This window comes from Pagrus major, chromosome 23 (genome assembly GCF_040436345.1).
Source record: "Pagrus major chromosome 23, Pma_NU_1.0".
NCBI lineage: Eukaryota > Metazoa > Chordata > Actinopteri > Spariformes > Sparidae > Pagrus > Pagrus major.
The window spans coordinates 1,356,687-1,372,686 of NC_133237.1; the positions used below are offsets into that span (position 1 = coordinate 1,356,687).

General features: G+C 40.5%; 1 protein-coding gene across 1 annotated transcript in view; it reads left to right on the forward strand.

Annotated features, from left to right (window-relative positions):
* rbfox1 (RNA binding fox-1 homolog 1) overlaps positions 1–16,000 on the forward strand; it is a 196,655-nt gene that overhangs the window by 141,707 nt on the left and 38,948 nt on the right. The window contains exons 8-9 of the mRNA XM_073494853.1: positions 4,198–4,330; positions 13,732–13,771. Of these exons, the coding sequence (XP_073350954.1) occupies positions 4,198–4,330; positions 13,732–13,771 (173 nt within the window). The remainder of the gene's footprint in view (positions 1–4,197; positions 4,331–13,731; positions 13,772–16,000) is intronic.

Here is a 16,000-nt window from a genome sequence, read left to right on the forward strand (position 1 = left end):
TGAAGGTCAGAGAATCCACTTTACAAGCTGGAGACCGTGTCCTTGTGAAAAATGTGGGGATACAAGGAAAACACAAGATTGCAGATAAGTGGAGTCAAACGGTCTACAAGGTGGTGAGACACATTAGTGATTTCCCAGTGTATGTAGTGGCTCCCCTCACATCTGAAGGCCCTGAGAGAACACTACATCGAGACCTGCTCCTACCTTGTGGGTTCCTTGCACTTTCAGAGTCAGTTGAAGCCGATAAAGTCAGTCTGGATGGCCGGAAGGACACAACTGCCAAACCCTCCCAGTGGAATCCTGTACCTGCAGTTGAGGAGGCAGAAACCCCACATGATAGTGATGAAGAGGAGGAATTCTGGAGTCTCAGGTCCCTAACGTGGAAGCAGAGGAGGATAATGACTTACCTGCTGACCCCTTACCTGGAGATGAGACAAATTTACCTGTGGAGGAAATAGAACAATCTCCTACTGTACCTGTTGACGAAGGTCTAACAGTACCCAATGAACCAGTCAATGGAGAACCTGGAAGAGAAATTGACAATGCAGAACTGACGAACCAGAATCAGAGAGCAATGAGAGGAGAACAAAAGAGACAATGTTAGAGAGGAGATTGGACTGACTGATACCAGTTCTGTTCAGGATGAAAGAGAACCAGAGGCCAGATGGCTAACTAGAGCTAGAAGAGAGCCTGACAGATTGGCATACAAGTCTCTTGGGAACCCTTTGACTCTGGTCATGCGCTCTATATTACACAGCCTTGACTAAGTTTTCACAGAAGCCCTTGATTTGCCCAATGTACCAAGCCCTTCGCCTTCCCCTTACACAAGCCCAGTTATTGATATTTAAGTGTGAGTTGACATGCAGATACGCATGTCAATTAAGGGCAGGTGGATGTAACCCTTACGAAAGTACAGCTTTGGGTTTACTGACTATTATTTGTTTGTTTGGCCTCATAGTAAATACGTTTCATTTTAAGATCTGCATTTATGAGAACTGTGTTTCAAGGTGACTGTAGTAGCTTAAAATAGCCGCTAGAGGGCGCTTTATGTATGTGATATGAAGTAAATCCAGTAGACGTGAGCATTGCATGCTGGGATCGAGACACCTCAGCTAATCCTGATGCTAACAAGATCACAATACAGTCACGAGTCAAGTTGATGACAGTTTATGGAAGAAATACTGTTTTGTTCTCATGTTTACAAGTCTGTACATGTTTAAAGTTGTTGCCAGAGGGTTCCAGACCCTGAACCTTTCTTTATCATCAAAATCCAATCGAAGTCAACTGTAAATGTTATGGAGATGTTGTAATGAGTGAATATGCCGAGTTTTGTGTTTTAGAAATGCATTTATTTTTCACGTGAGGAACGGTAATTTTTACTTTGTCATTTCTAGGGTCATGTTCAATGTTGGGAAGTTAAACCTGGGCTAATGCTCATGATTTGTACACGTATGGGTTTTTCCTGGTATAAATGATGTGTTAAGTTCATGTTAAGATGATTAAAAAGGCATAAGTGTGAATGAGAAAGACATGATTGATTGGAGATAAAGGATAATTTGTGTAACATGATTTATTAATACTGTTAAGGAAAAAGGAAAAAGCACAATTATGTCTAAGGTTTTAATGTCTTAGGATATAGTTCATCATTCCTTTTGTGGTCAGTATTATAAGTTACACTTGAGTTAAAGAGAAAAAGAGAGCTACGATACTGTACAGTAATTGATGATTTATAATTAATTTTATTTCCTGCTATGGCAGATTGTTTTTTTGAGTTGCTGGATCTGCATTCTGGGACAACGTAAATTCCAACCAGGGTTCCTGTCTGACGCGAGGCAGGGTTAGAGAGGATCTGGAATTCTCCATCTCCATCATCTTCCTGAAGATTCATGCCTGGAGCAGATAAGATCTAAGCTGCGTGCAGCAAGCATACAAACAAACACACTCTACCCGGGTAGCACACATTGAATACACTTCGATGGACATGGATACAAACTAAACACTTTGGACTGGACTTTGACGAACATTGATATCAGACAGCAATAAGCTGTGAAGGGACACTTTGTTTTCGGTTCTTTTATTTCTTTATATATATATATTGGAGAATTGAATCTGAACTGTGATTCCACTTTTTGTTGATTGTGAAAATAAATATCCCTGTGTTTACCTTTTACACTAACCCATCTCTTGCTCCTTGAGTTGAACCTGAGTACAGTAGTCAATTAAGCGTTGTTCTTACTGGGTTACATTTGGATTTACTACCAATCTACCAATCAAACAACCCTCCCTGAAATTATTGTTATACTACTACATGGTTTTCACAAATTTTGGAGTTGAATATTGGAACCATAGTCCATTACCAATACTAATATTGGCAGTATTCTCTAGTTAATAATTTTCTGATCAAAGTTAGGGTACTTTTGGTTACGGGAGAAACTAACTGGGATGCTAGTGTTCTGAGGAGATGGGTCAAAATCAATACTTTCTAGCGTCAAGAAGGAAGAAGAGGGTGTACTTTATTAATCCCTTTACAGAGAAATTCAGTTTTTTCACGCTGTCATTTCTTTTCATGAAAAACAAAATAATACTAATATTGAGAGGTGTTGGAGCATTTGGGCTGCCCTATGAGGCAGCAGATGCACTTTGGGATTTGGTGCCTTGCTCAAGGGCACCTTGGCACTGCTCAGTAGGTGAACTGGTCTACTAGTCCACACTAGGGTTTTGACCCGTCAACCCTCTGGTCCCCAAGCCAAGTCCCTAAGGACTGAACTACGACTTGTTTTTCTCTGTAACATTATGTTCATATAGTAAATGGTAAATGGACTTGCATTTCTATAGTGCTACTAACCGCTCAAAGTCATCACATTCACCCATTCACAAACACGTTCATACACGTGCAGTATACAGAGGCTGCCATGCAAGGTGCCAACCTGCTCATCAGTAGCAATTTGTGGTTCAGTATTTTGCTCAAGGATACTTCTACATGCTGCGCTCAAGTATACATAAAAGCATACATAAAAATTCATCACTGAGCTCACCTCGCATCAGTAAATGGCTCAAAATCAGAACAAAATCCAATGTGATTCGGGTATTTATTCCTCCAGAGAGTCTGGCTCTGCAGCTGACTCTCCTCCAGAGCTGACTGGCTCTGAGAAACTAAGAAGGTAAGCAGTGGCTCCGCTACCTTGCTGCCCGCCTGGCTCTGCCCCAACCTCCCAAAATAGCTTTTGTTTTGATAGAGACCCCTTGCAGCAGAAATTACATTTTTTGCATTTAAGTGTTTGAACAAAGGACCAACACTGTTGGTTTTATGGTAACAACAGTCCAGGTTAAACAGAAAAATGTTCCTATGTCTAGCATTTAGACTTGCATTTTAATTTGGAATTTGCTTATGAAGCCTTATGACTTGACTTGGACTTGCCCCAATGGACTTTGGAATTTTTACAAATTTAAGACATGACTTTTAGCTGCTCCCCAGCTGTGACATTAACCCACACATGTAATTTTCTTGTCTTTACCGACACAATACATTGGTGCAAAAGTGGTATATGTATACAGCCCCTTTTTGACTGTTTAGTGAGTCCTCAGTTGATCTCAGTGGAGTAGTTATAAGAAGAGTCACCAGTGTGACTTTAAGAGCAGTCAGGCCACTTGGTCCTAAAATCAAGGTGACAAAAGATGAATAGGAACAATTACCAGTGTCACTCCTCTCCTTGTCTCTCTTTGAGAAACTCTTATCCTTTGGCTCAAACCTTCCATTTTTCATCAGGTCAATGAATGATTCACTGTTTCTATTAGCATTTTATTAGATCTCCTTTTTGAAGAGATGTATAATTAGGGTTGGAAATGGCACCTCGATCTCCTTCTCAACCTTCACTCACCCCAGCTCTCAAATTAAGCTTTGTGTCAGTCGTCCTCCATTAAGATTAATGATAAGTTAATAACAATACCACTGCAATAGCTCCACTCTACTGCTACTCTCTCTCTCTGTATTCTTTCTCCTCACATTTTTTCCAGAACTGGAAATGGGGTAATACTTGAAACATTCTCTCCAGGATTCAAATGCAAATGTTAACTACATGTGTAAATCTCTTTGTGCTATATCACACATTGAACACTGCTTACATAACCAACCATGAGCAGAAATTGTGCATTGTTTTCGAGGACATTGTGACATCGTTTTCTGTTCTCTGTCTCCAGTACCAGGTTTTCCCTATCCAGCGGCCAGTGCAGCAGCAGCATACAGAGGAGCCCACCTACGAGGTCGAGGACGGACCGTGTACAACACATTCAGGGCAGCTGCTCCGCCTCCCCACATTCCAGCTTACGGAGGGTGAGAATCCTTTCTTGTTCTTGTCCTGATGTCATTCCTCCCTCTGGTGTCTCCTGTCTTTCCCTTACCAATAGCAAGTCCTGAATCTCTGTGCTCAGAGTCAACGGAGCGCATGCAGGCTCACCTCACAGCAATAACACACTCCCCCACTTCCACAGCATGCTGAATCAACCAACAGGCATGCTCCAAGACGTGCCTTTGCACGGACTCAAGGGGACTGTCAATTTGGCCTTGTACTGTGGTGTCACTGACTAAGGCTGTGCTTGTGGTGGAATGGGAAGTCCTCCACTTAAACTTAAACTGAAGTTTACCCAGTTGCCAAAAAAGAAAAAAAAGAAAAAATGAAGAAAGAAAAAAAGCAGCAGCTCTGGCTGACACTCCATGGCTGAATGGTCTGGAGAAGAGCCAAACAGAGCTGTGTTTTGCGGGAAGTCAGATCTGATTTGCCATTATTTTGTTGGTTCTTTTTTAATTATTTTGCTCTTTGTGACTGAAAACAAATGGGCATCAAGGAGGCTGGCTAGGCGTTTATTCAAGGATTAGGGATATTTTCTCCTGTGATCTCATGTGAGATTTCATTCTCTAATATTATGCAAATAATGATAAAATTTGTATAGCACCTTTATAAAATCCAGTTACAAGTGTTTTACAACAGCCAAACAAAAAAATTGAGAAAAAAGCAAAAAAAAAAAAAAAAAAACATAAAAAACTAAAGAGAGTAAAAAGTCACACAGCAAATAAAATCATCGACCTGTTCCGATTGGGGATAACAAGATAACATTTAATTTAATAATTAAATGTCAAATATCTTTCACATCTCAAGTCTTTCATAATTAATTATTTTAAAATGCAGCAGTAAAACAACTTGAAAATTATAGGCTGTTGGGGGACCTGTTGTACAAGAATATGATTGAGTTTGCAAATAATAATTTGATTTGATTTTTTATATAACGTTTAATATCTATGTAGAAATTAATGTGATGTTGTTGTTGTGATTATTATTATTATTATTATTATTATTATTATTATTATTATTATTATATAACATCTAATTATTAAAAGTGCTGTAGTGAAAAACAAGAAAGTTATAACAGATGTAGATCTATGTATTTCATCCTCATTTTAAATGACCTTTGTGTGATTTGGGTATAGATTTGAGTTTATGAGGTGCACCTGAATGCACCGTGAAGTCCCTCTGACTGTCAACAACAGTAGAGGACAGACACATAGATACATTTATGGAGACAAAAGAAACCAAAATGCAGCCTGACTCGGCAAAGCTTTTATTAAATGACTTTCGGTATAAAGTATCAGTGTGGTGGAGAGTCTTAACAAGATATACTCTCCAAATGGAAAAAAAAATATGCCCACGTTTGGAGCTTGGTAGACTTTGTCTGACTCAGGCATATTCTTACAACTACATTAGTTGTAGAAAATGGCACACATTTTGTACCTGCAACTTAGGAGCTGACAGCAAATTCTCCGGTGTAAAACTAATGCATGAACTTAACAGTAACAAAAGACAACACTCTCTCCATGTAGCAGTTGACTCGCCACAATGTCAACAACGGGGAAATAAGCCACATTAATGATGTTAATTCATGTGAATGATACCCACAATTGCACAATTACTTAAAGAAACAGTTTACCCAAAAATGAAAATTCAGTCATAATCTAGTCACCCCCATGCCACAGGAAAAGTCAAGTGAAGTTTCATAGTCCACAAAACATTTCTGGAACTTTACAGCAAAAACAGCGTTCGGCATTCTCCTAAGCAACTGAAGTAGTAGGGGATATTTTTAAAAATAAAAGAAATCAACCAACAAAAAAACATAAAAAAGGCTCCATACAGCTCGTCTAGTATAATCCAAGTCTCTGAAGTCCCAAGATCCCAAACTGATTTGAAAAGACCTTATTTACACCCTTTTTTAAAGCCTAAATCTTCACTGCAGCTGCTAAGCTAAAGGCATCAGCGCGCACCCTGTCTGAAGTGGATGAACAGTGAACAAGCTCGACCGCCTGTCAAGGATACTTGGCTAACTCGAATGGAGCCATTTTATTTTTTTTAGGTTTTAAAACAAGTCCCCAGCTACTTCAGTTGTTTAGGAGAATGATGCAAGGCTGTTTTTCTGTGAAGCTCCAGGAATGTTTTGTTCACATTCATTTGTAACTGATCACAGTATTTTAAAGAAAAAGTAATAGCAGCAGAGTGGTGATTATAATTATGACTTGCAATGATGGAATTAGCACTGTGGAACTGTTCTTCATACAGAACTTATCAAAGACAGCATAGAGGAAGTGATGAGTTTGTATTAACATCAAACAGTATCAACAGCTTCTTAATAGAATATAAAACATACTTATAAAACAGGAGGAAATGAGATGAGACCCTGCCACCAATGTAAGCCTGTTTTAAGGAGGACACTATTTGAGAATATAAGGTTTATTATTTATTAGTGTATGCAATGAAAATAACCAAAAACAAAAACAAAAAAAGTAATTTTTTCTGAAGGCTCTCTGTTGGAGTATTGAATTGTGCCGTTATCCACTAAGAACACCATCACTGTGAGCAACTGTAGTAGCATTGAAACCATCACACAGAATGGGGAAGATGGGTGTTGGGTGAAGTCTCAGACATGGTATTGATTGAAGAGATATATGCTACAGATTGTACTTTCAGTAATGCTGCTGCACGCTTAATTGCCCTGGTGGCAGTCGGATGGTGAATTATTAATGTGGACCATGATGTATTTTTATTAAAACTGTCTTGAGAAGCCGACTCCAAATAAATCCTGTGACACAGCTAGGAAACCAAGTTTGCTTTGTGTGTGTGTGTGTGTGTGTGTGTGTGTGTGTGCGTGTGTGTGTGTGTGTGATCATAAAATGTTTCTTCATGTCTGTAAGGGGGCCTGACATGACATGATTGATAGTATCAACAAGCCTATATGTGCATGTTGCTTTGCTGCAGTCCCACAGAATAGGTTTGAATGAGCCAAATGGCTCTCAGGGCCACCCTGATACTTGAGAAGTTACTGATTAACAGAGAGGGCACAGACAGGGTGAAATCAGTCTATCGGCTAGGGAAAATGGAAGCTTAGTCCTCTAGGAATCTCTTCATGTAAATGTTAAAACTCAATCATAATGCAGTGCTGACACATACGTGGAAATCATGGGGTTATATTATGTTGTTATATTCAACATAATCAGTTGAATATAACCTACACAACATTTGAATATATTTTTTGTTTTCTTACTGTGTGTAAAATGGCTGCCATGATGTCACTTTGTTTATCATTTAAAAAATGAGGGAAGAAATAGGCCTACATCATTTATACAGCAAACACTGTGTAAGCAAGTTTCAGGCAGGTATTGTTGCATTCTCAACTTTTCCACAGCAAAAACAAACAAAATAAAAATGAAATCATATTAGGCATATATTAGTCTTACTTCAGTTAGTGGGCATTGTTGGTATTGGTGGTGCCAGTGTCTTCATGTGAAGCTGAGAGGAGATTTGGTGCACTGCGCAGACTAAAGACATGGCTATGGGCTAGTGTGAGACTGAACAATTTAATAGTCTGTAATGTTCATGAGGAGAGGCTGGACAAGCTGAACATGAAAATGATCTGCCAGGAATTTGTAGGACGCAGTGACACCCAGAGACATACATTTGGGTCTTTTGTTCAGTTGATCAGTGGTGCTTGCTTGTTGAGGAGAGAAAAGATATAGTCTACAGAACATTGTGCTTTATGTTTTGGTGAGCCACACAGGGCTCTAATATTAAGTTTTATTACACAATGCTGTACAGTTAATTTAAAGTTAATTTATTTTACTTATACAGTTACAATTAATAATTTAAGTTTATTAAAGGGTTGTGCATATTTCACTTGCCTTAGCATAAATGTCCAAAAGTTGTTTTTCTGAGGCATGTCAGTTAATAAATACTTTTGAAGAATATTTTGTTGGATTATTAATATCATCTGCTTTTATATTTTATTTTGAACTTTATGTCCAAAGCGAGTGAAGTTGACCCAAAGATTAGACCAGTGACACATTTTATGCCTACGCAAATGTATATTCAAAAATATGATTATTAAACAAATTCATACTGAAACTATCTTCATGCTACTTCTCAAAGAGATTCTGTTGGATGAGCTCACACCGTAATCGCTTAATGAGGAAAACTACATCCATATATGGTGTGCCATTGTCACCCACTGGCCATTTGTGGTATATCTGGTTGAACATACAAAATTCTCTGAGGAGCACATTAATAACTATATACTATTCAATATATTAATATAATTATTTAAAGTCTCCGCGGCTCATTGCTGTGCGCAGATTGAGAGCCGAGAGTGAAGATAAATCCACTTTTTAATCCTAAAGGTTAAAAAAATTAACTCTGTACTCTCTTCGACTTTGGGTGTTTATTCCTCAAGAACCTTCAGGCTCTGTCCCTGGTTGTGTCCTCCAGAGTCGTCCTCCAAAACATTCACATTTAGGGCATTTAGCAGACACTTTTGTCCAAAGCGACTTACAATAAGTACATTTGTCACAAGGAAGAAACCACAACATATCACCTTCGATAAAGTAGAAATGAAAAAATAGAAACAATTTTCAAGTCCTCATCTGAGCAAAGTAGCTGCTATTTATCAAGGATACCTTAAGTACATAAGTGCTATGATGTAAGTGCTAAGGGTAAGAACATACAAGTGCATATCATTTTTTTTGGGGGGGGGGGGGGGAGTCATGCTATGCGGGGTCGAGGTGAAGTCTGAACAAGTGAGTCTTGAGTCTTTTGCGGAGGATGGCGAGTGACTCTGCTGTCCTGACATTGGTCGGGAGTTCATTCCACCACTGGGGTGCCAGAGCAGAGAAGAGTCACGACTTCGCTGAGCGGCCTTTGTTTGCTATAAGCGATGGCGGTACCAGCCGGCCAGCTGATGTAGTAGAGCGAAGTGCTCGCGCTGGGGCGTGTGGTCTGACCAGTGTTTGGAGATAGATGGGTGCAGTTCCGTTGACGGCCTTGAAGGCCAGCACCATGGTCTTGAATCGGATGCTGGCTGCAACAGGTAGCCAGTGGAGGTCGCGGAGGAGGGGGGTCACATGGGAGAATTTGGGTAGATTGAAAACGAGGCGCGCTGCAGTGATCTGGATATGTTGCAACAGTTTAGTGGCAGAGACTGGGAGCCCAGCCAAGAGCGAGTTGCAGTAGGCCAGGCAGGAGATGACCAGTGATTGGACCAGGAGTTGTGTCATGTCCTTTGTGAGGAAAGACCGGATCCTGCGGATGTTATAGAGGGCAAATCTGCAGGATCGGGTCGCTGCGGTGATGTTGGGGGTGCAGGATAGTTCATCGTCGAGGATTATGCCCAGGTTCCTCGCAGCTGATGAAGGCGATACCGCGACGTCCTCGACAGTAACTGTCGACCAGCTCCAGCAGGTGTCTACTAGCTAACGCTAATGGGGATGCTCATTAATCCAAAACACCAGCAACTGGGGCACGGCGACACAGTGGTTAGCGCTGTTAGCAGAGTTTGCATGTTCTCCAAGTGCCTTCGTGGGTTCTCCCACAGTCCAAAGACATGCAAAAAGGTTGATCGGGTACTCAAAATTGTCCGTAGGTGTGATTGCGAGCGTGAATGGTTGTTTGTCCCTATATGTCAGCCCTGTGATGAACTTATCCAGTGTGTACCCAGCTGTCGCCCAATGTCAGCTGGGACCCTGAAAAGGATAAGTGGTTTCAGATAATGGATGGATGGGACAGCGACTGTATCTCTACACCAGTCTGTTAGTTGTATTAACTGCACAACAAGCCATATTAATTGCCCAATATTTGCATTAAAGATTCTCCAAAAGGCACCGACAACTTCTTAGAAATATCTAGTGATTTTGGTTGCTGGCTCCACCACCAACCAACCTCCCAACATGAAAGTAAGGTCATAAACATGTGAACATGAACATGATATGAACATGAGACAAGAGTGGAGAAACACACACAGTTATGAATGAGATAACATTGATGATGTCATCAGGATTAGCACAGTTTGGGCTCGGAGAATACAAATATGACAGAAACAAAAAAGATTCTAGATTTTATTAAGTTGCCTTGTGTGAAGTTTAGGATCCAGTGTGATTTGGGGTTTGAACCACATCAGAGACTAAAAGTCACAATAGCTTGGCCTCTGTTGCTCCAATTAATTTTTTATTTTCTATTTTTTTCTCTTGCAGTCCTCACAATGTTGAGCTAAATTAAACTTAATTTTACCTTTTATAAATGTATCGGCTGTTTCCACACTTATCGTACACTTAAAGGAACTTGGGGCAGGATTTGTGAAAAAATAAACATGCATTTTAAGTTTTTTAATGCTAATGAGTGATGAAGCATTCAAAACCAAAAAGAATGAGCCCACCCACGTATCTCTCCATTGCCTTGAACAGGCTGTGTGCTGCATAATGTACTGCAATTTGGTGTCCAAATTTCCCGCGCAGTCTTGCGGACGTGATGTCCGATGACGCTGAATGGGCGTCCTTGGATACGGGAAGAAGACAAGCGCGATGGACCCAAACTAGTGTTTGGGTAGTAATGGATTCTGCTACAGCCAGCAAACGACCCACCACCACACAAAGTCCACTAAAAAGTCATACTAAGAAGAATACAAAGGTTTTATCAGCGGCATGTCATGAGTCGAAACGAAATTACGACCAAAGCCGGGCTGGCACCCGAATACACATCGGATCCGCGTTCAACTAATGGAGGCAGGTCCAACTTGATTCAGGACTGAAAACAGATGCTGACATGGCTCATTTCCTAGTAACCAGGTAAGAAAACATCACAGGTCATGTTTGGAGCTTGATTTGAAAATCATATGAGATCACGAGGACTCGGAGTGACCTAACGTGCAAAGTAGCGTTAGCTGCAAACATGTAACTTAGTCCGCCGCTGTGTAACACTGAATAGTTACAGACTGCGCATTTTCCACGGTCCTTTAGTCTGAAACCGAATAGTTAGAAATATGTCCCTTTATATATGGGACCGAAAGCCCAACCTGTTATCCAGGAGGTGACGTTAGCAGCTGGCTGTAGCCACAGGCTAACGGTTTGTTTGTGTCTGTGTAGTAACATTAGCCGCTTACACACAGCAATCCCGTATCAGAGACGATATTTCTGTCCCTCACTATGCCGTCTTTGCTTTCACCTGTGCCTTTCAGACTGCATCAACCGTAACGGTAAATCACCGCGCTTGTGTGTCGCTACACACAGCGAGCCGGCTTCCCGGCTGCTTCGTGTGTGTAGGGGATAAGGCATCAGCTGCACTGCTGTGAAGAGTTCATGCACGCTCCCTCGCCGGCTTGGCTGATGGCTGCAGTTACCCTAACGGCCGCAACGGCCGTCGTGTCACTATTGAGTCTTATTTCTTGGTCCTGCCCCAAGTTCCTTTAATAACATACAAATGAAATGTAAGCAGTGTGGTGTGTAACATCAGATTTCGCTTCATTGTAAATACATTTTGAAAACTGGTATGTAGTTCTACTGCGATAAAACCACCTGAGCCCAGGGGTCCATATCACCAAGTACATTCAACATAGAGTGGCTCTCTTCTGGGTTGCCTGGATAACTGGTATCAAAGCTGATTATCAGCTTGTTCCGATTCAGCTAACTAACCAGCTACCTAATACGAAATTAAAATCTCACAATGGTAAAGACAGTGAGAAAAGATTTCCTGGATCCATCCCTTTATCCAGATCTACACCTCAAATTAATGGAGTCTATTCTGGACTGCGATTAATCTTCTATCCAAGTTTCAAGGAAATACACTCAGTAGTTTTTTTGTGTAGTCCTGCTGAAAAACCAACCAACCAATAAACAAACGGGCACAGGTAAATATTATTGTGCATGTCTTAATTTCAAAGGCCTTTACACACCTTGGGTATGATGAATAAAAAACATTAAAATGTGAAACAATCATCTGTGAATAATTCACATCAAAAATATTAACACCAGCAGCTACGCAAATTTGCAGTAGTATGTCCCAATATGTGAATTTGCAACACGGGTATATCATCACATAAAAACAATACTCACCACAGACCAAGCAGGACTGGCATTAGAAAGGTGGCAGCTTGCAAAGATCTGAAAGGGCCCCTCGGGCTTCTGGAGTTGCAGTGCAGCACTGGTCAGCTCGCTGACAGGTAGAAAGAGGTCGCATTCACCGGGTTCATCTCAGCTGCCTGTCCTGGGGCTCCAGTCTGGTCCATTCCATTTAGATGTATTAATATGTTACTAGACGTTACAAACAAACAACAGAGTGGTAGAACAGCAACTCACATGCTCGGCGAGGTAAAATGACTGAATTAAATTATCAAAGGAGATTGGTGGACAGAGTACAGATGGATATAACAGCTTCAGTTCCCTGTCTGCAACTCTCATATTTATAGCAGTCTGTCTGTGCAGGGTGCAGAGGTTAGTCATTCCAAGTCACCTTTGTCTCTTTGTCTTAAAAATGTTGTGTCGTTTGTCCCAGACACAAACAATTAACAGGTCCACCATTGTTCTGAGTTCTGCCTGTCCTCAGGACCATATAGGTTGAAAATGAAAACAGCTTATCAGGACCCATATTTAAGTTTGTTGTTTGGCTGCAACATGTAGTAACGTATGTTACACAGCTATGTTTTTAACTGAAGTTACAGAGGTAATGTAGTGATTTTAAGTCAAACCAGAATGTTTTCCTCAACCTAACCAAGTAGTTTATCTTGCCTAAGCCTAACCCAACTCCAACCATACAATGAAGATCCAGTACGTGTGTCACTGTTACGCTGCAACGCTCATGTCATTTTGGGAGACAGTGACAATCCACTGATTCAGTAGTTTAGGTATGAGGGTGTGTTGCATGAGTTGTGATGTGGCATCCATTTCACACAACATGATTGGTCGATGCCTTCATTTACAGTGCAAAAGCTCAGACCTCGTTCCAAAATGATGCTGCTTTTTTGCTGCTTTTTGCTGTGTGTGTGAAAGCAAAACAAAAATTTGAAAAAATTGTGCAAAGTAATTGCTTGAAAAAAAACACTTACAGTGTGTAAAGGTCTTAATGCTGCTGATTGGACTTCTAGCTGTTAATACTTGTAGACATACAATCACACCTACAGAGTGTTACTGGACCTTACCAGTCTCCTTACCCAGCCATTAGAGAGCATGGTTGGGTGGGGTCTGGGGTGCCTGCTGTATTTCCCCTTTTCCTCTGCCCCTCTTATGTCTTTGGTTGGGGGTCAGTTCTTGGATTGTGGAGATGGGGGTTGGTTGGTAGCTAGCCCATTGCCTGCATGTCAACATGCACTAATATGGATGTTTTTGTTTTATTGTGTGTTTGTTTGTCTGTTTGTTTGTGTTTGCATCCTCTGCAGTGTTGTTTACCAGGATGGATTTTATGGTGCAGATATTTATGTAAGTATTATTTACTGGTATGAAATTGCATGCTACATCGCCATCTCCATGGTTTCTGCCCTGTTGCTACGCACATGCAAGCCCCTAAACCTCCATACTCATACATGGCTTCACATTCAGCCTGGGGAGCAGATAGCTGGTCATGTCACAGCCTGCGGTTCAGAGAATGACTCGAGCAAAGAGACTATAGGCTACAAACATCAACAGGCACTTTGAGCAAGGTGCTAGCTGCACTCTAACCAAAAGGCAAACAAAACTATTTTTTAACAGGTCCAAATACATAAAGCCTACTGCAACTACAATCACAGGGGTACAAATTAATTAAACTTAAAAGTCCAGCTGAAATGTCAGTGATATATTCTTCCACATATTTATGTGTTTTCTGTAAAAATAGTCAGATAGGGAGGGACTCATTGTAGCTAACAGCGTGTGTGCAGAATGTGAGTTACATACCCCCGCAATGCATTACATGTAAAGTTAAAGTAAAATAAAGTAGCCGGTTATGTCTGTAAGTGAACATGGTCAATTAAGTAATCAAAGGGCCGGCCAAACATGAGCTGGACCTTTTGCAGCATCCAAGACCGACGGCTGACAATTTGATGACAGGGAATACAGTACAGAGACCGCAGTTGGTCTCACAGTCTGTGTTTGGCCCCAACACTGGCCGTGTTCACTTGCCCAGTAGAGCCGCTGTTAGCAGTTACTTTAGCAACAAGTAAAGTCATCTGTTCATCAGGAAACTCTGGAAATCACAGAGGGTTCAGGCAGAGCAAACTGAGGTCGTTAGAAGGAAAACCAGAAAACATTATATCCATAAAATATTATCCAGTTATACCCAAATCAGTTGATTAAGTAAATGTGTGTTTTTGTACCTTACTCAGTGCAACACTCTGAAACACATGGGTAGATGGCTTGATATTACTGGTTGAAGCTTATGTAAGTGTATGTGTAATCATGACCGATTTCAATATAAAATACAAAGAAATAGATTTTTTGTAATGTTCTTTGGCAAATACTGTTAAATAGGTGCACAATGTGACCATGGATGTTATCTAAAATGGTTAAAAAAGGCATTTTTCATTTCAGCTCAACTTTAAAAGGGAAAATTATTTTTCTTTATAAATCTTTAAATTTATTGGTGTCATTAATGATTCAGTATCAATTCTTCAATAAATGACAAAAAAAGAGGCCCTATTTTCAGTCCCTGATTTCAGTGCACTGTGCCAAATTATTCACTCATGATTTTAATCTGGTGTATTGTAATATTAAATACAGTTTAGCTGGCGGTGAAGCAAACTGGTTTAGATAAAGGTCTGGTTGGTAAATGCCTACTAGTCTAGCCCACTATTCGAAAATAGAATTACAAGACAGCACAACTGGAAGCCTACACAACAGTGAAGGCCATAAGCTAAACCAGTTAAAACAATAACTTTGCTTACTAGTGCAATATAAACAACTTGACTTTAACTCAGTAGACCTTGTGTGAGAAAGTTCACGCTACACCTCCATGTCACTTCAAATGTTGTCAAGAGGCAGGATAGAGAACGCCAGCTGTGCTTGTGAATTACGTTCATCATCAAAGCCTACACCAAGCATGATTGGGTAGAAATTGGTCACATGAGATGTAGGAACCATATTTTCCTATCCTGATCATGTCAGAAAATGAATAAAATGATGCAGTGTAGACCTTTATTTAAGATTCTCAGATAAATCTTTGAGGGCTAATTTACAATGATGCAGAGATTACACCATGAAAAAACACAAATATACAAATTAGCAAGCCAAATCAGCAAAAATATTTATCATATGAAACCATACAGATCAACAAAACCAATTAAGTGTCCAAAAGTTTTCAATTTCAACTCTTTTTGCAAGAGATTCCATGAGACTGCTGCACTAATACTCAAAGCAAACTTTCCAAGATCAGCTCTGGCATGAAGAACTTAGAGCCAGCCAGTCGCTGCAAGGAGTTTAAAGTGGACCAGGGTAAAGCAGTATAGATGTGACGTATGACGGTAGTTTTCTAATCAGGGCTTTATACAGTTTATACAGATATGAATGCTTATTGTGCCTCTCAGTCAGAGAGGGCCAGCCAACCTTATCATACAATGGTGACTGTTGTAGCTATCTCCAGTGATAAACCTCAAGGCTGAATGATAAACAGAATATAAGGGCCTAAGTGTGGTGGTAAATTACATCCACATCGTCCAGAACTGACAGGAACGTTGA